The sequence below is a fragment of the Nelusetta ayraudi genome, unplaced genomic scaffold (assembly GCF_046127955.1).
Source record: "Nelusetta ayraudi isolate G7.1 ecotype Tasmania unplaced genomic scaffold, CSIRO-AGI_Nayr_v1 ptg000114l, whole genome shotgun sequence".
NCBI lineage: Eukaryota > Metazoa > Chordata > Actinopteri > Tetraodontiformes > Monacanthidae > Nelusetta > Nelusetta ayraudi.
In genome coordinates, this window is record NW_027466164.1 from 331,992 (window position 1) to 353,932 (window position 21,941).

Here is a 21,941-nt window from a genome sequence, read left to right on the forward strand (position 1 = left end):
CGCTGTCGCTGTCGAGACGGAAAGAAACTCGAAGCCGTTGGTTACAATGACTGCGTCCTGTTTTTTTTTTTTGTTTTTTTTTTTTGGAGGGGGGGTTGCTTGTTAGTGTCGCCTCAAGCTATGACTTGTCAGTTAATTTGCATTTGCGTTTGTGTGTGTGTGTGTGTGTGTGTGTGTGTGTGTGTGTGTGTGTGTGTGTGTGTGTGTGTGTACTCGTGGTTTGAAGAACCACAGAAAGAACCAGAAGGCCTTTTTAGCGTGAAAATAATAATTGCTTTTGAACAATAGTAATGGCCCCATGACGATGATGATGACGACGACGACGCGAATTTCAATTGACAATTCTTCTCAATTTTCAATTCTTTTGATTGTGCAACTCTTTAAAAAGAGTGCTGAAACAGGAAGTTATGAAAATCATCACTTTGTGATGTCACATGGGGAACTTCAACCAGTCAGTGATGTGAATCACTGTCTGGCGTTCGTTCCAACCTGTAAGACTCTAAGGTGGTGAAATTACATTTTTATGGGAGGATGCAAACACATAGCTAAATAAAACCCTCATCTTGAGATTAAGATGAAAAATAAATCTCTGAAAATTGGTATAATGTGTAACCTCTAATGTGAACAAATATATGAGATAATATATGTATAAAAATGTAAAAGCAATTTTGTATCTCTTTAAAAAGTCTTGTTCAACCAGCTTAAGGAGGAAATACACCATTATTAAATAGTGTTGCAGAGAAACAGGTCTGTCCTGTAGAACCACCAGGAAGTCATGCAAAAACATAGTATATTGGTCTCCAATATGTTTGAGAATGAATTCAAGCCAACTCAAAACAAAGGGAAGACAAACTATTAATAAAAAAAAATCACTTAAAAACACTCTTTTAAAACAATAAACAAATCATAAAGAAATCAGGACACCAATAAATGAGACATTTAGGTCCGAAAAAAATTAATTTATAATTTTCTTGTCCAACAGGAACACAGTCAATGACATTGCCAGTGGGATAAAAGAGTAAAAATGTGTGGGTGGATGAAAACAACAGTGACGGTGTTGAACAAAGCAGGGGGAGAGGCTTTGTACAGTACAAAAATAATCCAAAGCCACACGCCGCTGTCTTTTGCATATGTACAAAACGGCTGATGGCGGATGTGGACGTCTGGAGTCCGTCTGGCCCCGGGGTGGGGTGGGGGTAGGTGGGGGGCCTACGCCCCTGCGTCCATGTGGCTGCCAGAGTATTTGTAGGTGTACAGCTTGTTGTCGGCGCCTCCGCTCAGCATCAGCTGGGGACGGAGAGAAGGAGCCACGCAGACATGTTATGCCGAGGATGCCAATGGTTTGGATGGAATAACGTGACTTGCAAGAAAAGCGGCTGTGAACATTATGACTGCAAGCAGCCTTACCCCGCTCTCCGTCCAGTCCACACAGAACACCTTGTCTTCATGGGCCGCCAGGTCGTACAGAGGAGCCTTGCAGCTGTGGCACATTGAACATTTTTTTTTACATATTATAATATACACACTAACACTGAGACCCAGAAAAAAAAGACAATTATCTTCCACTGCAAGGCAGGCGACAGCGTTGGAGACTCTCGTGCTGTATTTCACTCAGACAAAGACAGGAAATTTCTGCAGGTCTGGGACATTGTTGTTTACTGAGAACATGTCTGGAATGAGAAGGACGCCCTGCTCAGCGGCTCTGCTAGACGCAGTGCTTTAATATGAAATAACATTGATGATGATGATGAAGTCCCAGGACTGACTGTCGTTCAAGAATAATAAAGAACAACTGTGCGGCTACAACTTAATTTGACAGGAAGGGTAAGTTGCACAAAATGTTATTGTGTTTTAATAGTTTAACACTTTTTTTTTAAATGACTGGATAATTTTGGAATTAAATCAATCACACGTTATATTTTAAATTTTTTGGTATCAAAGCAATAAAAATAAATAAATATATATTTTAAGGCCAAACCCATCCAAACAACTATGAATATTTTTCAATGCCTTTTTTGGGATGGCTTTTGGCCTTTCATCCACAGGCAAATAGATAATTACTTTGAATGGTTGTAATAATACTAATAATAATAATAATAATAATAATAATAATAATAATAATAATAATGATAATAATAATAATAATAATAATGATAATAATATGCAGGAAAGTGGAGTTTTCTGCCTTCTCTCGTCTGTTTGAAACCCTCTTTCATGCGCAACATTTCGACATTTGCCTTCGAGGCCGCATGTCCCATGAAATAGCACATTTGGGGTTAGTGCGGAAGTGTGAACTCGATGCGTCGCACACCTTCTGGTGTCCCACAGCTTGACCAGGTTGTCCAGGGAGCCCGAGACCAGCTGGTGCTCGTGCGCCGGCGCCCACTTCACGGCGGTGACCCAGCCAGTGTGGGAGGTCAGGGACAGGAGCACCAGGGAGCCGTCTGGTGGGGCAGAGACGAGTTTTCAGGGAAAGGTGACAGGAGTGACGGAGCCCCCACCCACCCCCCACCCCGATGCGCATTTTAAAGAGATGACGGTGGTACCTTTGGTGCGAGGGTCCCACAGTCGGATGTGTCTGTCGCTGCTGCCCGAGGCCAGCCGTCGACACAGAGGCGAGTAGGAGATACAGTTGAACACTTTGCTGCCCGTCTGCGGAAGAGACAAAATAGGTCATTCTGCCACCTGTCATACTAGCTGGGTTTTTAATTACTGCTAGAATTGCGCAAAACCTAAATATCGCAATAAAAACTGACAATGGAAACACCTACATTTTGTAAAAACCTCTCAAATATGGCTAAAAGGTTTTGACGGTCTCATGAGGTGGTTTTTCAGACAAATCGTTATGGAGGTATATCGCAAAAGTGTCATGGAAACACTTATGCATTTACATGTCACGGATGTGACGGACGGGATCACGTGACCAGTTCACTTCAAGTGGAAATGGTGCGTTATGTTTGGACGGAGGAGGAGACTGGATATTTATTTATTTTTTTTTTTACAAGTAATCAAAGAGAAAAATGATAACCATTCTTGACAGCAAACAACAAGGAAATGCAGATTTATACAAGGAATTATAAAGGTAAAAAATGAGGGAGAAGGGCTTCAAAAAGCTGTGGTCCCACGGGATGAGATTTGGGACGAGACACCTGCAAATCGCAATTGTACTTTGTCGAAATTTTAGAAATATCGCTTTTATTTTGTGAAAAACTTATGAAAATGCAACTACAGTTAAAAAAAAGAGGTGGAACGTGTTTAAAAGTGCCTGTAATGTATTTCAAAAGCCGAGCACCGTCCAGGCGGCTCTCACCAGCGTGGCCTTCGTGTCTCCCGTCTCGGCGTCCCATATGCGAATGGTGTGGTCCCACGATGCACTGTAGATCTCCTCGCTGTCACTCCACAGGACCGAGGACACCGCCTCGCTGTGACCGGACACCGTCATTAGAGGAGTCTGAATTGGTGTCAAAGAAAAGAATACAATGAAGATTGCTAATCAACATTTGCTGACTGGTCAGTCAGTCAGTCAGTGCAAACTGTTGCAGGCGGCACTGTCCACTGCTCACCCTGGTGAGTCCGAGCTGTTGGGTCTTCTGCTTCTTCCTCGGCCTGTCGGCTGCTTCTTCCACCTCGTCTGCCTCATCCGATGGTACTGGAGGCGCAGAAAGAAAAAGGTGGTAATTAATGATGCACCGATGCCACTATTTTGCAGAACGATTGGAGTCCGAGTACTTGAATTTCAGTATTCACCGATACCAAGTACATTTTTCCACAGATGTTGTGTTATTTGAACAACGTTCCTCAGCATGTTTTTCTAGAACATGGGGCGACTGTCACAAGTTTCACTGCAGTACAAACACAAATTGAACAAAATTGTCATATCCATACGTGTACAACTGGTCTCGGTGTCGAGGTATCGGCACGTATTTTACGAGTATGAACGGAGTACTGAACCCCAGTAGTGGTACTGATACCCAATACAGTCAGTGTCGGTGCATCCCTAATAATAAAAAATAATAATAATAATAATGAAGATGATTTATTAGGGACACCTACCAGCTGACCAAATCTTCACCATTTTGTCCCAGGAGCCACTGCAGAACTGCGTGAGAGAAGCAAAACTGAAATTGTTTAGAAAATAACAGGCAGCGAATGTCTTTTTTCTTTTTTTTTCTCATATGGATTTTCACCTTGGAGCCCGTGGGGTCGGCGGCGACGGTGTCAACGCTGCCCGTGTGCCCTCGACAGCAGTGACGGGCCTTCACCTTGTTCCTCTCCGAGTTCCACTCCCACAGCAGGACAGTTTGGTCCAGGGACGCCGTCAGCAGCAGGGAGGTCAGGCCGTCTGCACAGGAACAGGCCGAGGCTTCCATGAAGGAGGGGAGAGGTGCGGAGCGGAGCGTAGTTCCACCGGCGCTCACCATCATCAGCATCACTCACCTCTTTTTAACCAGGCGACGTCTTTCACCACGTCTGTGTGTCCGGCCACCGTCATCACCGCCTTGCCCTCCGTGGACCAGATCCTGGCTGTTTTGTCGTAGGAGCCAGTTAGGATCCTGCGGAAACGCGCGGATGAATTGTGAAAAGGGGGAAGTGGAATTTCAGGATTCAACCTCGGGGGCGGGGCTTCTGAAGACCGTTACCATTCAGCGTCGGCGTCTATGGAGCTGATCCAGTCGTCGTGCATCATGCACTCCTCGGGCTCCGGGGCGGTGATCCGCTCCACATACTCAATGTCAACCACTTCTTCCTGAAACGGAGAGAAAATACACAAGTTTTGATTGGCTGAGCGCGAACTGTCAGGGCAAAAAAACCAAAAAAAAAACTGATGCGGTGAGGTTGACGGCCGTACCGTCGATATGTCCTCTGTCTCCATGTGAGACGAGAGCGTCGTTCGCAGGAACTGACTCTTGATGAGGAAGTCAAAGTCGACTTTGCTGTGGGATGCTGCAGAAACAAAAGGTAACAGTTAGAGACGATGCTCTAGTCGGGATTGGAAGTCATTCTATAACACGTAAGCCATCAAAAAAGGTCTTGTCAAGTCAGTAAAGTAAGGTTTGATCATCGTCATCATCACCATTTTTAGCCTCCAGCAGCTTGTTGATGACATTGCTGAGGTCCTGCACTTCCGATGCAGCGGGGATGGAGAAGGGGACGTCATCCACGACGTACCTACAAAAGAGAAGCGCTTCTTTTGGTTCTCGTTGCGACACAAGCAGTCAGAGAAACAACGTTCAGCTCACGACAAACAGTGTGGTCACACGCCAGAATTTCCACATGGCGCAGGGTTTCAAGTCAAGGGGGCGGTGTCGTAGCACAGGAGATTGGTCTTGGTCTCCAGACCACTTTCTAAGGGTCATGGTCTCGTCTCGGACTGGGGATTATTGATCAGGACCTGTCGACTGTCAAGCCAACACTACAACGACACGATAATAACAGAAAAGAATCCAGCTGCTGCCTTGTTACACTGAGTTTGTTACACCCAGAGTGACACAGCCCCTTTTTCCTAGTTCATTTATTTTAATTTTAAGAAGAAAATGGTTCAAAATAATTGGCTAAACAGCAAAATGTTTAAGTTTTTATTTATTTATTTATTTTTAAAACACCTTGCTGAAAAGAGATGTCGCTGTTCGATTTAGAAGCTAACTTAAATTTGAAAAAGATACTGGTCATTTTTTTCTGTTTTGTTGTGATTTTCCTTTAAAATATAAAGTATTGCTCTTGTCTTGCCTCGATACTGTCTAGTCTTGATAATGTCTATGTCTCAGTTGGTGCGGTCTTGACTACAACACTACTGAGGGGAACGTTAGCATCGGCTGGCTAAGATAGCAGGGCTTAAAAAACAAATTGCGTCGCCGAGACTCAAGTGATTTTTGCGATTGATAAATTCTTCACAAAGTGGCACTTTGCCTCTGAATCACGTTCTGAGTTGCTGAAGTTACAGCTAGTTAGCAAGGCTGCTAGCCATCTCTCTTCTGATTTGCTGTCCCAACATTTACCGACCAAGAGAATTCACTTACTTTTTGTCCTCCGTGAAGAACCTCGCTTGCAACTGCGACATATTTTTTGTGTGTTTCTATGACCACGGCCAGAGATGATGTATTTACAATGCTCTACAGTAGTTGTTCAGATTCCTTCATAAACACCATCTGACTCCGGCGCAGACACTCGTGCCATGTGGTAAGAGAGTCAGGAAGCTCAACCGAGCGCAGAGTCAGGAAGATCAGAGAGAGACGATGAGGGTCGACGTTCCACTAGTAATGTCTGATTGAAGTCCGACAGTCCGAAGTTCCGAGTCATGCCAGGGGGCGCAAGAAGTTTTGTTTGTGGCCAGGTTCTGGGTCGTACTGCGTCCTTTATGTGCTGTTTTACTAAATTAAACGATACTTTATAAAAACGCCACCCGGTTTTATAGACAATAAATCTAAATTAAAAAAAAAAAAAAAAAAGGAAAAAAGAAGAAGCTCACGTTCTAAATAGTAATTCAAGATAGATAGACTTTATTGATCCGAAATTGGGAAACTACCCTGTCGCAGCCCTAAAAACCAGAACAAAAAAAAAATAAACTACGCAATAGTTACTTAGGGTGATATTGTGAGCTATTAAAGAGTAGATATTTTCAATATGGAGCATTATTAATTATTTGAGCTGATCAACATAATTTAGTACTGGCTTTGAATAACCGAGTCTGTATGTAGGTAAAAAAAATATATGATCGTTTATATGTAAAAGTGATAAAACATGAAAATATGTTTAAAAAAAAAAATAAGCCAACATATGCATATGATTTGCAGTCGTCACACAAACCTTGTTCAATTCGTGGTTTGAATGACTACTCTGGTTCCTAAAAATGTGAATTACCGACCCACTCAGTGAACAGTGTGTTGATTGATAGAAGTAGCTTCACATGCAAACATTTCACACAAATAGAGCAAAAAAATAATGTTTATTTTACATGGTAGGGACGTCCAGCTTGGAAGAAAACTGGCATTTTTCACACGCTTCTCCAGCTTCAGCGGAATTAAATGCCACCTCATCCGATACAGATGAGGTGGCAAATGAAAACAAAAAGACCAGGAGAGCCGAGTATAAAACTTACATCGTCACATTTGGCAAAACAAGATCGAAATATATATTTCTCACTGAATTCACAACAGTGAATTTCTAGGCACAAATTACTCTCATTTATAACAGAAAATGCAACAAGTGGATTTTTTTAAGATGTGGGTACTTGACATTTTTGCTCGAGATAAAAGATATACAACACAAAACGACATAAAAGCTAAACTAAAACACAAAGTATGTACACTCTCAGTCATCATCTTCTTCCTCCTCCTTGGCCTTCTTTTTCTTCTTCTTCTTCTTTTTCTCTGACTGCAGAGAGGGAAAAAAAATGAAATTAGTACAAGCACACTGCAGAAAAGGTTCCTCTGAGTTTATTAAAAAGCAATAATTCCTACCTCTGTTACTGGGACCTCCATCTCTTCCTCCTCCGGTTCTTCGGCCACAGCCTCTGTGTCCTTGTCCTTCTTCTTCTTCTTCTTTTTCTTTGGAGGCTCTTCCACTGCTTCCTCCTCTACTCCAAAACAAAACGTGCCAATGGGACCAGCGTGAGAACCGAGAACTCTGAAGTTTACGACTTCACCACCAGCGTCTTCGTCAGGTGCCGCTCACCTTCTACCGCCGCCGCCTCCTCCTTCTTCTTGATCTTTTTGGATTTGGCCACTGGCGTCACAGGCTCGGCAGCCTCCTCTTCCTCCTCCTCCTGCTGCACCTCTTCAAACTTCCTCTTCTTTGACGTGGAGGGAATAGTAGAATCGCCAGACGGATCGTAGACTCTCACCTCACTGTGAGGTCAAAAAAGAGAATGGTTTTGATTTAGCAAAAGCGTAAATGAGGCATCTTTAAAAAAGGAGGAGCCTGCGCTCGTACCTCTTGTGCTGATACTTGTCGGCCTTCGCCATGGCTTTGCCGGTTCCGCTGATTCTTCGAATCTGGGAGGAGAGGAAATCATTTTAGCAGGTGCTTTTTTTCACTCTTTTTTTTGATGAAAAGGTCACAAAGGGCGCCCACTCACTCCTCTCTCCTCCAGCTGCCGCAACCTGGCTTCCAGCTTGGCTCGGTTCTCCACTCCCATCTCAGCGTTGGTGTCCTCGCCCAGGGCGTCGTAGCGGATGGCCAGGGCCGCTTTGGCCGCCAGCATCCTGGAGATCTGGACAAAATATGGCAGCGGATTTAAAACAAAGACAAATAACAACCAGCGCTGATTTTAGCGTTAGCGCCACCGCTGCCCCCGAACGCACCTTGCCCTTGTTCTTGGCGGCGGTCTGACCCACGAGCGACGCGTGGTAGATGAGGCCGTACTTTGGCGTGTCTTTGCGGGTCTTCAGGGCCCTGAAAAGAGCCTTCTCTGCGCCGAGGATCTGCACCGTGGAGGCCGGGTGCTTCGCCAGGTTCAGCAGGGACCCTGAAACGCCACACGGCGGACACGGGGAGGGTGAACGAGGTGCCCGAGCGGGTGTCTCCTGTCTGGCGGGCGCGTTGCCGCAGACCAAAGCTCAGATGAGGTAGTGACTTTAGAGCATCACTGTTTTTCAGGGGAAGTGACGTGACGTCGTCATCATCAACGCTTGGGGGGGGGGGGGGGGGGGGGGGGGGGTCGTGATAGTACGAGCACGCCACAGACTCACCTGCATGTGAAATGAGCCGGGCGCCGACCAGCTCGCCCACCATGACCGTCAGGTTGGGGGCGATGGCCATCATGCGGTTCTTCAGGTAGTCGTACAGCTGAGCGCGGTAGTCCGTGATCTCGATCACCTGCGGGGAAAAAATGAGGGGAAATCGATTTACGGGGGTCGTTTTGCTGGGAGAAGGGGGCGTCGGCTTTGCGACAGTTCAGATGAGGTAGTGACTGAAGACCCACACTGTTGCATTCAGGTACAAGCGACAAGAGTCGTTATCATCAGCAGTGTCGAGCGGCTGCACTGGAGGTGTGGAGGGGGGGTTGAAGGGACGTACCTGATCGCACAGGTGCATGATGTTGTTGATGTCCTGCTCAGACACCTCAGTTCCCATGGAGATCTCGGCGGCCAGTTTCACGTCAGCCTCGATTTCCTCGGGGAGGATGTCGGACAGGTCGGAGCCGGCCACGTTTGTGCGAAAACCTGCGGGGGCAAAAAAAAGAATAAAATTACATTTGATCTCAAAAAGAGTCTCCCAATTAAATGCTTTACTGTTGGAGCGAATTTTAAATTACCAATTTTGCGGACGGCTTTGCAGTAAGCCAAGTTGTCTGTGATGACTTTCCCCAGCTCGGGGAAGTGCCAGCCGTACCACTCCCTGCAGCGCATGATGTAGTTGTTGAGCTCCTTGTCCAGGTCGTCAAGGAGAGCTGAAGAGACAAACAGGCACTCAGATATCGACAGGCTGCGTATTTAAATTCTAAAAAATATAAGTGTATGAGAGCTATGCATGAACTTTGATCGAGTTTTCTTTGCAAAAAAACAAAGGATTGAAGGATTTGGAACAACAATTATCATCTCTGTCAGGAAGGCACAACTTACAGATGGCTTGAACTATCATTGTGTCCACCTTGTCTGGACTGAACTTCAGCTTGTAGCGGGACAAACTGGGGGTGTGAGGAAAAGAAACATACAAAACAAAAAAATGAGACCGAATGAAAAGACCTGTGTTTTTTTGTTGTTGCTGTCGTTGGGGAAAGACTCGCTGCCTCAGTGGTAGTGACGAATGCTGCGATTCCACAGGGGGAATTTCAGACAGCAGGTGTAATCACAGGCAGCTGTCTGTCTGTCTGTCTGTCTCTCTGCGCTGTGGTTTACCTGTGAGCCAAACCCAAAGACATGGCGCTCATCTCCCGGGGCGGCAGTCCAGTGATGAGGCTCTCCATCTGGCTCCTGATGCACCTCATCAGCTCGGCCACTGCCGAGCTGTGCACGCACGTCACGTCCAGCTTTTCCTGGCAAAAAAAAAAAAGTGTCAACCCGGCTTACATAGACGGTCCACCGGCCGCCGACTGTTGGAGCTCGAGAAGCCATGTCACTTACTTTGATAATGCCGCCGAGTTTGGCATCGCTGATGGCCAGCTGCTCGTGGGCCTCTTTGGCGACCACCTTCTTGAGGACTTTCTTCAAGCTCTTGCCAATTTTCCCCTCAACAAGGGCGGTAGCGGCTGCAAACAGGGCGTAGCAAGACATGATTATTTTGTCTGTATGTTGCATCTACCTGGGAGCTCTATAAGAACCTCTCCAGGCGAATGGTTAGAAATTTGGACACATTGCGGGTCTCAGTGGTAGTGACGAATACTGTGAAATGCTTCATTCTTTAATCAGACACAGAAATGCATCATGGACCACGTGTCTCTCAGGCACAAATGCGTTACTTAGAAACTACAGTTCTGCCGTTACCTGCCAAAGCTTCTGTCGTGTCCTGGAATTTCTCAAAGTGCTTCAGCTTCACACTGTGGGGGGGGGATTAAAAAAAAAAAAAAAGACAGAAAGAAAGAAGAGGGAGGATAAGTTGAGTCCATATCTAAGCGATCAGCTGAATACAGAGCCTATCAACCGCTTCCAGCAGAGCCTGAACGCCGCAATTCACTTACACTTTGTTTGCCTTTTCAGGCGTTTCGAACTCCTTGTACAGGCTGTCAACCTGCTGCAGTTTCGATTCATCGAGGACCTGAATGCGTCAAAAAGAAAAGCCATTTTAAAAAAAAATCTTGATTTTCCAACGACAGATCGCATGAGAATCAAGGCAAACGTGCACACGTGGTTGCAAGGCCTGCGACGTGCTAATCACGTTTCAACGTGTGCATCAGCTGACACATGCGCAGGAGCGTAAAATAAACATTTCCACGTTTACGAAGTAAACTTTAACGCGAGGGAACATCTTAAGATTTAACACTAAGCCCTTAAAATGACACTGACCCGAGCTGTGTGCACGGGTGGAAGGTAACTAGCTGCGCGGCTACCATGTGCTAACGCCACTCAACAGGAAACGTCCTAATTTTTCTCTCATTTCCAAATGACCCAGAATCAGAAAACACATGCTTACTTTGAATATCGCATATCCGGCAGCGGTCTCGAATAGAACAAGCATTTTTGCGGCGACTTATAGAGTTTGAGCACTCTATAGTGACGGCCGGCAGGGTTGTCTACACGTTACCACGCCGCTTCACCGACTTCTGAAGCCAGCACCACGCGGGGAGCGCTGGAGCAAGGCACTGCTGGGTTGCCAGATCTGTCGATTTCACCCGACCCGATTTCACATTAGTTCTTGTCAAAAAGGCTAATAAAAAAGCGCATAGCAAAGTAAACTGCATTTAAAGAAAAGAAAAGAAAAGAAAAAAGTATCTTTGATATTCGTGCAGTTTGTTGCTCCGCCGTTTGACATGAACGAGTTATGTTTCATTATAAATAACTGATAAAAAAAAAAAGGACGATAGACTGTGAGGAACGTCACCAAATTGCTTCTGTTTATTATGCACGAGCAATGAGCCTAATCATTTTTTTAAGTCAGTACGTCAGTCAGTCAGTCAGTTTTTACAGAAACTGTGGAACACAGATTTTTTTTTTTAATCCACAACCTGGCAACCCAAAAGGGGCTTCGCGTTTTGTCTCATACATGCCGGTTACAAAAAGGAAAGGAAATAGAAAAACTACAATGAAAGAAAACAGACTTCAAATGGTGTGTGTACAAAATGTCCTAAAATATATTAACGCAACCATGACACTTGCTAAATTTGAAGTTTATCTTTTAGGTTTAACTTTGAGGTTCTTCCGGCGCTAGCGGAAGTGACGACAGCAGGGGGCAGGAGCAAAACATGGCCATGTGAGAGCTGCGTGTCTGGGAAATTAAACTTTATCTCGGCTAGCATTTTTACCGTCGACCCTCGAAAGGAAGGCTTCGCGTTGTGACAGTATGGCGGAACCAGGACACTATCCCCCGCCGGACTTTGGTTGTCCTCCGCCGAACTCCTTCCAGCACCAGCCGCATCCCTGTTCCGGCGGCTTCCACCCTAGCATGTGGAGCTGGGGCGGCACGCAAACGGAGCCCAGCTGGAACCACGGCGGCCCGGCCGGCCAGCATTCCGGAGAGGCACGGTGGTTTGGTTCCGCTCCGAACCATTGGGGCCACGGCCCAGAAAGACCGTATGGTGAGATACGAAAGAAAGACCCCACCAGTGTGGCAATTTCCAGTTGGACGTTACACACACACACACACACACGCGCGCGCGCGCGCGCGCGCGTGCGCCATAATTATTGGCAGACAAGAAACTTAATGCATGCATATTTATGTTTTTGGATTTGATATTTTACTATTGAAACATGACTTCTCGAGGCGGTTGTTTGCATAGCATCACATCATTTGTCAAAGTTTATTCAAAGCGAGTCGCCCTGTGTCTGCAGGTCAGCAGTTTGGCTACGAGCGACATCGAGGTGGGAGACAGAATCATGGCAGGAAGGTAACTAAGGATAACCAGTTTTGACTTTTGTCACACAACAGCGACACGCATATTGCAATTTGATGACCGCAACTCTTTGCAATCCACAGCAAAACAAAAGGAAAGAGCCAGAGTTTTCTCATTTTTGCGACACCTGCGACCGGGCCTTTAAAAACCAAGAAAAGTACGACGAACACGTTTCTCAGCATGTCAAGGTACTTAACTTTTTTTTTTTTTTTTTTTTGCAGATTTGACCTCTTTTGTCACTTTTACTTTCTATTTGTATCAAGCCAACACACCAATTCCACTCTCCTTCTTTCTCATTCCTATGGTAGTGTTCTGTGCCTGACTGCACCTTCATGGCTCATGAGAAATTAGTCAGCATCCACTGGAAAAATGTAAGTCTAACAAGCCCCTCCATCCCCCCCCTGTGTGATTGATTTAGATTTCTGGATCATTATTTTGTCTTTATTTTTTTGCAGAGCCACGCACCTGGGACCAAGAGGATCAAGCTAGACACGCTGGAGGAAATTTCCAAATGGCGAGACGAGAGACGCAAGTGGGTGTTTCCTTCCTTGCTTGATTGTAGATATTGTCACGGTAAAGCTTCCCCGCCGTCAGTCTGCGACGACTAAGGTCGGATAACTTGCCTTTGCAGGAACTACCCGACACTTCAGAACATCGAAAAGAAGAGGAAAGTGATGGAGCTGCGAGAGGAGACGGGAGCTGTTCTGGAAACGGCACAGTTTGGGTAAGTGTGTGTATTATTTTTCTTGTTTTTTTATATTTAATTTTCTATGTTCTTAGTGGTTAGCGCTGCCGCCTCACAGCAAGAAGGTCGTAGGTTCGATTCCTGGGGCCTTCCCAGTTCTCTCTGTGTCTGCTGGGTTCTCTCCAGGTTCTACGGCTTCCTCCCACAGTCCAAAAACATTGCCTGTGAAGTGAATTGGTAACTCTAAATTGACCATAGGTGTTTATGTGAGTGCGAATGGTTGTTTGTTTCAATGCGGCCCTAATAAAGTGTCCACTGGTCCAGGGTGTCACCCTGCTTTCACACTATGACAGCGGGCAGAGGCTCCAGCAGACCCCCAACACCCTGGGTGCGGGAAGAAGCGGGTATTGAAAATGGGTGGATGGATGGATGGATGGATGTTCTTATATTCTTCTTTTTTCCTTCTCACAGGCAAATGAGAGGTCGAGGCAGAGGCAGAGGCAGAGGGAGGGGCCGGGGTCGAGGCTGGGGACACAGAGGGTCCCACGGGCATCACCCGCACGGCCCCCACACATCCAATGGTGGCGCTACAGCGGGGCACCCCAGTGCACCCCAGCGCCGCAGGGACGAGGATCCACTGGGGGCGCTAGCGAGCAGCGACCACGGTGAGCATCAAAACCGAACGCGACCGCCAAGAAAATAACTGGCCGACGTCGGCAAAGCCGTGCAACGTATTCCCTCTCTCTGTGTTTCCAGATTCTGACAGAGAGGACGCGGCCGTGGGGACCAAGGCCGCCAGCCTGGTCGTGGCCCCGAAGCAGATGAGCTCGGCCCTCGCCATGGTGTTTGCGAGCTACGGCTCGGTGAGCGAGAGCGAGAGCGACGGAGAGCCCGAAGGTGAGCTCGCTTGCCGGCGCGCGCAGAACAATTTCAATTTCACTTAATTTATTTTTCAAGAAGACAGTGTACAGTGTACAGCACCGCATTTTCCTTTGATGTGATGGTACCCAATTTTAGGCAGCGGCTGGTTTACATTGGTGGTCAACAACAGCAGTAAAGAGCAACAGTAATAAGGCGGTCATATTATAATACAGTGCACTGGCAATACACAATCATCAAAATAAGAAAAGAAAAAGAAAGGAGAGAGTAGAAGAAGAACAGGCAAACAAGCCAATAAAACAAAGTTGTAGAGAGAAAAAAAGTTGAAAAAAAACGAGTGGTCAGTTGGCGTCATTAGGAATACCTCTGAAATTCAAAACCATTGTTGTCGTTTCATCCGATCGCCGCTCCCATGATCCTTTGCTCTCGCCTTTCAGCCGTGCCCATCCAGAGAGCGAAACACCTGGTGCAGGAAAACCAGGTCCTCTTAACGCAACCGACGACCCAGAATGTAGCGTGCTCTGCAGAGAGGGGCAGGGAGAGAGTCGGCCAGCCTGACTCTTTTAGTCCGCAGCATGGCGGAAGAGGAAGAGGAAGAGGAGGAAAGAGAGGGAGAGGACGGAGGGGACACCACGAAACGCCGCAGTCCCGACGTCCCACCCTGCTGGAGATGGTAATTGAGGGGAAAAGCAAGCATCACTTATAGGAACTATGGAGTCTAAAAACACATGAATGTATTCTTATACATCCTTAAGTTGAAAGTTTTATTTTTATTTTTATTTTTAGCTACTAGCCCCAGACATCCGCCACGAGAGAAACGTCCTCCTGCAGTGCGTGCGCTACGTGGTCAGAAACGACTTCTTCGGCCTGGAGCTTCAGAGCAGTGCTCAGGACCAGCAGGCGGCCACGGACAAGCAGGCAGAGGGACGGAGAGCAATTCCCCCTCACGGGGAAGAAATCAGAAGCGTTGGAGACAGCGGTGGTAATCAAAGCCAGCCAGAGAGAAAGGAAGCTGTCGCAGGTGACGAGAACTGCCTCAGGCAGCCGCAGGGTGACCGACTGTGTGCTGAACCATCAGGGGAACCTGCGTACCCGGAGTCTAGCTGTGAGGAGGCTGCTGACAAAGACGGCCACGTCACATGCAGCTCTAATATTTACGACGATGAAATATGGGAAAGCCCCGGTGCTGCCGTGTGAAGTCTGACAGGATCAAGCATTTTATTTTTATGCTGAAAAGTGCAAAAAAATTTGATTTCCTATGTCAGTGTTAAGACTTAATTGTATGGATTAAGTTATGGGAATAAGTTTGATCCCACTTATGTTTTTGCTACTAAAACATGTCTTGAAGAAAGATTATATATTTTACTTTGAAATAAATCCCTTCACCCTGTTGAGTTTTGCGTTTGTGTTTTTTTTCTATTTAACACATCCAATTTGGCATTTTTGGATGGAAAGTAATTGAAAAAAGCTTAAAACTGTGGAAATGTTATTTCTATTTATTTATTTTTTAATTTAATGTATTTGACTGTCATAATAAAACCTTCAAAACAGATAATGCATACAAACAAAAACAACAACAACAACAACAACAACAAAAGTAAACTTTTCCATTCAAGATGTTTTTGAAAGCTGCACCGCCCGGCGGGACGGTATGGGTAAGTAAAACAACCCGCCTCTGGAGCAAACCGTGTGTTTTGTCTTAAACATTGTCGTAGCAACGCTATTGTTGTCTATCGCCATGCGACAGCAGTCAAGCCCGCCCACTCTCGTGTTACCTTTCTACCCGGCCTCAGCATTTTGTGCGCGCACGTATTCTCAAAGTTGTGGGTTTTTTTTGTCGTTTCAAAAAAAAGTGCTCATATGCCCCCTCCGGAGGGGTGGGACTATTTCTAACGTTCAGAAGTTTAAAACTATAGCGTTCTGTCATAAAACAAACAGAACTTTAAACTACTAAACTATATTTAATCCGAAGTAGCGAAATAAAGTTTTGGTTGGTTGACTTCGTACTCTAAACTAGTTAGCTGTACACCAGCTAGCAGTGGCGTTCCTTATTTAAAAATGAAGTGTCATGGCAACAGTATTGAGACCACATTTAATATCGGGATTGCAACAAATTGGCACTAGTATGAATTAGAATATGAAGTAATTACAGAAAGGGGAACTGGGCTAGTGTTACTGAGAGCACCTGCGTCAGAAATGTAAATTAAAAAATAAAGTTAATAATTGTCTAGTCATTGTCTAGCGCTTCAAGGCCATTTTATCCTGTCGTAATATTGAAATATACGCATGAAAACAGAGTGATACTGTCTCTGTCTCTACAAGCCAACATGTTAAACTCATTTTTAAACAAGTTGGTTTAATTTTTCATCACGAGATGATACTTTGCGATGCACAAAGAGGCCTAATTTCCTGAGAAATGTGATTTTAAAAACTCACTCGCTTGTTAGAAGCGTTCTTCGAGTCGTCAATGTTAGTTTCATGGACATCACATGAATTTAAAGGCTTTAATTGCAGATCAAAGTCACGCTTTCGGAGTTTTTAATTTGGCTTCTCGTCTAGTCTCTCCATCTGACCTCCGCCTTATATTACTGAATAAAAATTACAGTATTAAGAGCAACGGAATTGATAGCGTCTAGTTTCCCAGTATTTCTCACCCTGCGTGTAATCACGCCGTAGGCGTTCGCAATGTAGTTACCGCCATGCTCAGAATGCGTGCGCACGCAAAACCTTGAGAGCAAAGGCACGCTCTATGGAGCTGTGGTCTCCATTTGGACACCACAACTCCAATGGAAGGGAAAACACGTCAACGTGTGTCTAGGAGTGTACGATGAGTCAGGACTGGGGAGACAATAGAATGGCTGCAAGTTGCGTTCGAGTTGACCCACCTTTGGTGGCGTTCAAGGACGTGGAGGTGGGCCAGGTTTACAAGATTCAGGTGACGGCTGCAAACGTTGGCAAGACGTCAAGGAACATCTTGATGGGGAAGCCCAAGTTGAAGGTGATGTACACTAACAATCACCTGATCAATACGCAACTGTGATGGATGGTATTCTGATGTTCATTCTTCAGTGTTCCAACAAAAGGGGGTCACACTTTCTCAAGAGGAGTCACTGCATTTACTGATTAACATGAAGTGAATGAGCCTTTGCTCGGTCGGCTGGTTTGAGAGTAATGTGATTCTGTTTTCTGTGCTTGTTTTCCTTTCAGTTATTTAAGTTCACGGCATCGAGCGTATTCCAGTTTGTGGCCCCGGGTCTGTCGCTGAGCGGCTGGCTGGAGTTCACTCCAGAGAAGGACCGGGAGGTCAGGGACTGCCTGCCCATATATGTGGAGGACGCGGGAACCATTGAGGTCCCTCTGCTGGGGTTCGTTGGAGACTAAAACATTTTATACTGGTTCCTGGATGAGATACCCGTTGGACCAAACACACAAGAATGACTGACTGACTGACTGTGTGTGTGTTTCTGCTCTCGTCCAGGTTCCCCAGAGCATGCTCCCTCACCACCGACTCTGTGCTAGACTTTGGTTGTTTGGCGGCCAGAAGTCAACCAATCAAAAAACATCACCTGATAACCAATAAGGGTTCAGCATCGGGTATAGGAGTCTGTGTTTTGTTTCATTAAGTTGTGTTGTTTGTGATTGTGTGGTTTTCTTGTACCTTTTTAAACTGAAGAGAAGGACATTGTTTAACCAAAATATTACAATTTAAAATGACTGTTTTTTTTAAAAAAATTGGCATATAAATGTGCACGATCTAGCTACAGCTTTTCAAAGTCACCAGAAGAAATTGCGCGCGTGCATTCATGTGTATGTACATGCATTCCACTACAGGTGCGTTCCGCGTGCAGTACAGTGGAGATCCCCTGGTCAGCTTCTTCCCGAGCAGCGGAGTCATAGCTGCTGGCGCCACCCAATGGCTGAGAGTGGAACTGCGCACTGACCGGCCTGGCAGGATTGAGGAGAACGCTGTGTAAGGAAGACACGTCATGACGAATAATAATAATAATAATAATAATAATAATAATAATAATAATAATAATAATAATAATAATAATAAAAAGTAAAAACAGAAAGACTCAGAAAGTGGTTGCACCTCAGACAAGATTGTAAATATTTGTTTAAACCTTTTTTTTTTCTTTTTTTTATAAAATAAGTAATTCCCAAGTTGATTTTAAAATTATATTTGCCCACAAGTTTGATCTTGCTTAATGTACCCTATCTTTTGTCCCAGGGTCATACTTCAGAACTCCACCCCCATCATCCTCAGCATTAAAGCTGAAGTGGAAGATCAGCGTCTTGAGATCTTCGACCTGCAGGTTGGACAGTGAATATTTAGCTGTGCTGAACTGCAAAATCAAAAAGAACATGTTAAAATCAATGTGCTTCCTTTTAAACATCTCCTCGTAGGGGACTGCGTTGTCCTGTCTGTGGTTTGGTCCAGTTTACTTTGGGACATCTACCGTCAAGAAGGTGGTTTTGAGAAACAACGGACCCCAACCGTGCGACTGGGTCAGCCTCCTCCAAGACAAAGCAGATGGCACTGAGATGGTGAGTGACTCTGTTATGAAGAGTTTGTGTTACGGAGGTGAACGACCTGTTAAATGTGAGCAGAAAGAACTCAATGCCTCTTTGCTGCGAAGGGAACGGACCTCCAGAGGCGCACTGACGCCGCCCTGCTGGAAAGAATAAAGAGGTGCAGTCCGGCCACTGAAGACGTCAGTCGGGTCATGGTGTGTTTCCCCGATCAGGGTCACCTGGGACCATATGACAAAACCACCGTGGAAATACGCTTCAGCCCACTGAGGAAAAGGTATTTGGAGAATTTTATTTGGTAAAACGCAAGTTTTGTTGCAGTTTTTCCCTGGCAAGCATGTCGACTGTATTAATTCAACAACACGATTCAAAAGTAAACACTGGTCTAAAACATTACATTTCTACATGAAAGCACTTTTCGAAATGCAAATCATTTCATAACTAAAGAAAAACAACCAGCAAACAAACAAACAAAAAAAAAAGTTGTGCCCTCCCCGTCGGGGAATTGAACCCCGGTCTCCCGCGTGACAGGCGGGGATACTCACCACTATACTAACGAGGAGCTGTTGCAAAGCTAGGAATTAGCCCGTCATGTCGCTCGCCTGACTGAATGTGTCGTCTGTCAGGACACCCGGGGAGAGGAAGCGCGAGGCGTTCGCCAGGCAGCAGGACTACTGTCTCTTCCTGCTGTTTGAGTCAGTGGGAAGCAAGCACGGCTTCACGCATTTAAATGGTACTCCACGTGTACAGCCGTATACACATGATGGGTCTATTGAATTCATAAGCACGGATGATTTTTTTTTTTTTTTTAATTTTTAATTTTTATTTTTTCGTTCTACAGGCAAGAGTAGCGTGGAGCTGGCCGTGACCGGCTCGGGCCTCCCCGTGTCCCTGGTGCCCAGCCCGGGCCACCGCTTCAGATTCCCCCCCTGCGTGACGGGCCAGCGCTCCAGCCTGTCGTGCACCCTCCGGAACGTCTGCACCAAGCTTCCCGTCGTCTTCCGTTTTCGCACGTTGCCCCACTTCGGCACGGAGCCCTCGTCGGGCACGATCCAGCCGGGCCAGTGCCGGGTAATGATCCTCCCGCAAGTGCTTGCTGGATGAATTCGCCGGTCGCCAAAGTAAAGACGCAAGCACTGACGTCAGATTTGTTTAACCCCGCCCAGGAGGTTGTTTTGTCCTTCGTCGCGCGGCAGCAAGGGAGCTTCAGGGCCCGTCAGAAGCTGGACGTGTTGGGTTTTGTCCGCCGGAGCGCCAGCGGCGCAGCAGACGTCCCCGCGCTTGACTTCTGCGGTTTTCACACTGTCTCGTTGCACCTGTCTGCGGTCTGCCGCGGCGAGACCATCCAACAGCCCCCAAAATTAAATCCAGGTGAATGTGGATGGGAGAAATCCCCCCCCCACACACACACACGCACGAAAAAAAAACAACCCAAAAACAAGCCAAACCATCTCTTTTTTTTCCTTAGATTAGATTAGAAGAAGATAGAAACAAAATTGTCTTTTTTTCATTAAAAAAAAAAACCTGAAATTTGTCTTTGACACAGCTTTAAAAATAAAAAAAAAAATTAACTCAAACACATTAACACTTTAACAATAAAATAAAAAATAAATAAAAATGATGATGTCGCAGATAAGGGTGCAGATTATGTTTTGCTGTTCAGATCAGTTATTGCAGAGGGGATGAATGATTTCTTGTGGATGTTTTTTTTTTTTTTTCTCGTTTGCCTGATGGCAGCAGTGTGAAGGAGTGGTGCAGGGCGTGTTAGATGTACTTTATCGATTCCAAATTGGGAAACTACCTTGTTGTAGCATTAAAAACCATACAAAAAAAAAAACAAAACAATACATTAATTACATGACAGAAACAAAATCAGATGTGCAAGAGGCAGTAAATTGTGCAGAAGCAGGGTTTAAAGCAAGGTTTCATAAACCATGAGTGCAATATTTGCCATTGAGTCCAGAAAAAAAAAGTCCAGAATATCATCTGTCAGTTCTTCTCCTGATCTCTTCTTTGAGCCTCCCCCCCCCTCATTTAAAATCAGACAAGTATAGATAAAAAAAAAAGAAGATTGCGATCAATGATTTTTATGTCTTTCGCAGGCATCACGCCGCCGGTGACCAATCCCGCCGGACTGCAGCCTCGTGCGCGATCCAGTGAGCTGGCCCTGTGCCACCAGATGGCGCGGGTCACCGTGCTATGCGCCAACAAAACGCGGATCCACGAGTACGAGCAGGCGAGAAGTCGGAGCGCCGGCAAGCAGGGGGAGGAGGAGGAGTTCCTGGCCTTCCCCAACGACAGAGCCACCAGCCTCAGGCCGGCCTCGGCCGACACGCAGTACAGGTAGGAGCAGTGTGTGAAATGCATGGGGGATGCCCCCCCCCCCCCCCCCCCCATTAACCCATGAGACCCCTGAGAACCTCAAAGCAAACTTGAAGGGGTCAAAAATATGCACTACCAGTCAAAAGTTTGGACACACCGGTTTCTTATTTTATTTTTTTTATCTTTACTACTTTTTACACTGTAGATCATACTGAAGAAATCAGATACATGACCAAGATATGTGGATTAATGGGGCAAAAGGAAAAAAATAGTTAGATACGTTAGATGACAGATATGTTATGTTATATATATTTTATTTGAAGGGTGCCTATTCTAGATCATCTAAAATATAAAACTTGTTTGAGTTATTTCACACCTTTCTGTTTCTTACATACTCCATGTGTGTTCATTCATAGTTTTGATGCCTTGAGTGACAACCTCGGTGTAAATAGTCATGAAAACGAAAGAAAACCCATTAAATCAGAAGTATGTGTCCAAACTTTTGACTCGTAGCGTATATGTTATTGTCACTAATGGTCACTAAAATGTCTTTAAGGCCACTCTGTCTAATATTAATTTTTCAAAAATATTATTTACAATTTATTTTAATGCCAAGTGGATCTTGTGTGTGTGTGTGTGTGTGTGTGTGTGTGTGTGTGTGTGTGTGTGTGTGTGTAAACTGTCATGGCTTTCATTCATAAAAACAATTAAGGTTATTATAGGCCTCCTGCATTTTAAGGACATTTAGATTGGTATCAATCAGGATGATGGGGACCCCAGCCCACAAGCTGAACTCAGAATTGCTGCACCACACCTGCTGAAAGAGACCCGTGTGTGTTGCGTGCAGAACCATCTTCACCGGCATGCCCCGCTACCGCTACATGGACGCCAGGTTTTCCTTCACCCGAGAGGAAAGAAAGCAGAGGTGGCAGCATCGGCAGATTTACATCGAATTCATCAGGCAGTCCAGACAAGCCCGTCTGCAGTGGATCAAAGACAGGTAGGCTTCGCTTCAGATCGTCAGATGTATTTGCACTG

At 45.6% G+C, this 21,941-nt stretch overlaps 4 protein-coding genes, 1 long non-coding RNA gene and 3 other non-coding genes across 9 annotated transcripts in view; 2 read left to right on the forward strand and 6 right to left on the reverse strand.

The window, feature by feature from the left end:
- Positions 1 to 944: 944 nt before the first annotated feature.
- Positions 945 to 6,189, reverse strand: wdr12 (WD repeat domain 12). Its single transcript, XM_076049380.1, has 13 exons — positions 6,018 to 6,189; positions 5,075 to 5,169; positions 4,850 to 4,944; positions 4,641 to 4,747; positions 4,438 to 4,553; positions 4,188 to 4,342; positions 4,054 to 4,099; positions 3,564 to 3,649; positions 3,311 to 3,451; positions 2,547 to 2,652; positions 2,312 to 2,444; positions 1,408 to 1,480; positions 945 to 1,287 (listed from the first exon to the last, which is right to left on the reverse strand). Exons 1-13 carry the CDS (start codon positions 6,056 to 6,058, stop codon positions 1,210 to 1,212), a joined length of 1,272 nt encoding a protein of 423 aa, XP_075905495.1. The 5' UTR covers positions 6,059 to 6,189; the 3' UTR covers positions 945 to 1,209.
- Positions 6,190 to 6,924: 735 nt separating this feature from the next.
- Positions 6,925 to 11,225, reverse strand: nop58 (NOP58 ribonucleoprotein homolog (yeast)). The gene is made up of 15 exons (XM_076049350.1): positions 11,068 to 11,225; positions 10,616 to 10,692; positions 10,422 to 10,474; positions 10,062 to 10,186; positions 9,837 to 9,973; positions 9,561 to 9,625; positions 9,254 to 9,388; positions 9,016 to 9,161; positions 8,688 to 8,814; positions 8,301 to 8,464; positions 8,075 to 8,209; positions 7,930 to 7,991; positions 7,672 to 7,844; positions 7,458 to 7,573; positions 6,925 to 7,371 (listed from the first exon to the last, which is right to left on the reverse strand). The coding sequence occupies exons 1-15, from the start codon at positions 11,110 to 11,112 to the stop codon at positions 7,309 to 7,311; spliced, it is 1,623 nt and encodes a 540-aa protein (XP_075905465.1). The 5' UTR covers positions 11,113 to 11,225; the 3' UTR covers positions 6,925 to 7,308.
- On the reverse strand, positions 8,549 to 8,632 carry LOC142903654 (small nucleolar RNA SNORD11B). The gene has a single exon (XR_012929274.1). It is a non-coding gene; the product is annotated as a small nucleolar RNA SNORD11B (small nucleolar RNA).
- LOC142903653 (small nucleolar RNA SNORD11B) lies at positions 8,886 to 8,971 on the reverse strand. Its single transcript, XR_012929273.1, has one exon. It is a non-coding gene; the product is annotated as a small nucleolar RNA SNORD11B (small nucleolar RNA).
- A 568-nt stretch (positions 11,226 to 11,793) lies between the features above and the next one.
- On the forward strand, positions 11,794 to 15,442 carry nufip1 (nuclear FMR1 interacting protein 1). Of its 2 annotated transcripts, none has more exons than XM_076049351.1 (10): positions 11,794 to 12,169; positions 12,423 to 12,478; positions 12,568 to 12,672; positions 12,793 to 12,855; positions 12,940 to 13,016; positions 13,116 to 13,208; positions 13,641 to 13,834; positions 13,926 to 14,066; positions 14,486 to 14,721; positions 14,835 to 15,442. In XM_076049351.1, the coding sequence occupies exons 1-10, from the start codon at positions 11,935 to 11,937 to the stop codon at positions 15,243 to 15,245; spliced, it is 1,611 nt and encodes a 536-aa protein (XP_075905466.1). In that variant the 5' UTR covers positions 11,794 to 11,934; the 3' UTR covers positions 15,246 to 15,442. The 2 variants fall into 2 exon arrangements, with proteins under 2 accessions (XP_075905466.1, XP_075905468.1); XM_076049353.1 differs by having other exon boundaries at positions 13,116 to 13,202.
- Positions 15,443 to 16,729: 1,287 nt separating this feature from the next.
- LOC142903621 (cilia- and flagella-associated protein 47-like) overlaps positions 16,730 to 21,941 on the forward strand; it is a 45,192-nt gene continuing 39,980 nt past the window's right edge. The window contains exons 1-12 of the mRNA XM_076049372.1: positions 16,730 to 17,046; positions 17,256 to 17,413; positions 17,527 to 17,642; positions 17,880 to 18,018; positions 18,280 to 18,364; positions 18,456 to 18,596; positions 18,689 to 18,858; positions 19,208 to 19,314; positions 19,423 to 19,652; positions 19,748 to 19,952; positions 20,684 to 20,924; positions 21,751 to 21,903. Of these exons, the coding sequence (XP_075905487.1) occupies positions 16,876 to 17,046; positions 17,256 to 17,413; positions 17,527 to 17,642; positions 17,880 to 18,018; positions 18,280 to 18,364; positions 18,456 to 18,596; positions 18,689 to 18,858; positions 19,208 to 19,314; positions 19,423 to 19,652; positions 19,748 to 19,952; positions 20,684 to 20,924; positions 21,751 to 21,903 (1,916 nt within the window). The 5' untranslated portion in view covers positions 16,730 to 16,875. The remainder of the gene's footprint in view (positions 17,047 to 17,255; positions 17,414 to 17,526; positions 17,643 to 17,879; positions 18,019 to 18,279; positions 18,365 to 18,455; positions 18,597 to 18,688; positions 18,859 to 19,207; positions 19,315 to 19,422; positions 19,653 to 19,747; positions 19,953 to 20,683; positions 20,925 to 21,750; positions 21,904 to 21,941) is intronic.
- On the reverse strand, positions 17,885 to 19,262 carry LOC142903622 (uncharacterized). The gene is made up of 3 exons (XR_012929270.1): positions 19,127 to 19,262; positions 18,263 to 18,847; positions 17,885 to 18,014 (listed from the first exon to the last, which is right to left on the reverse strand). It is a non-coding gene; the product is annotated as an uncharacterized LOC142903622 (long non-coding RNA).
- Positions 19,072 to 19,143, reverse strand: trnad-guc (transfer RNA aspartic acid (anticodon GUC)). Its single transcript has one exon. It is a non-coding gene; the product is annotated as a tRNA-Asp (tRNA).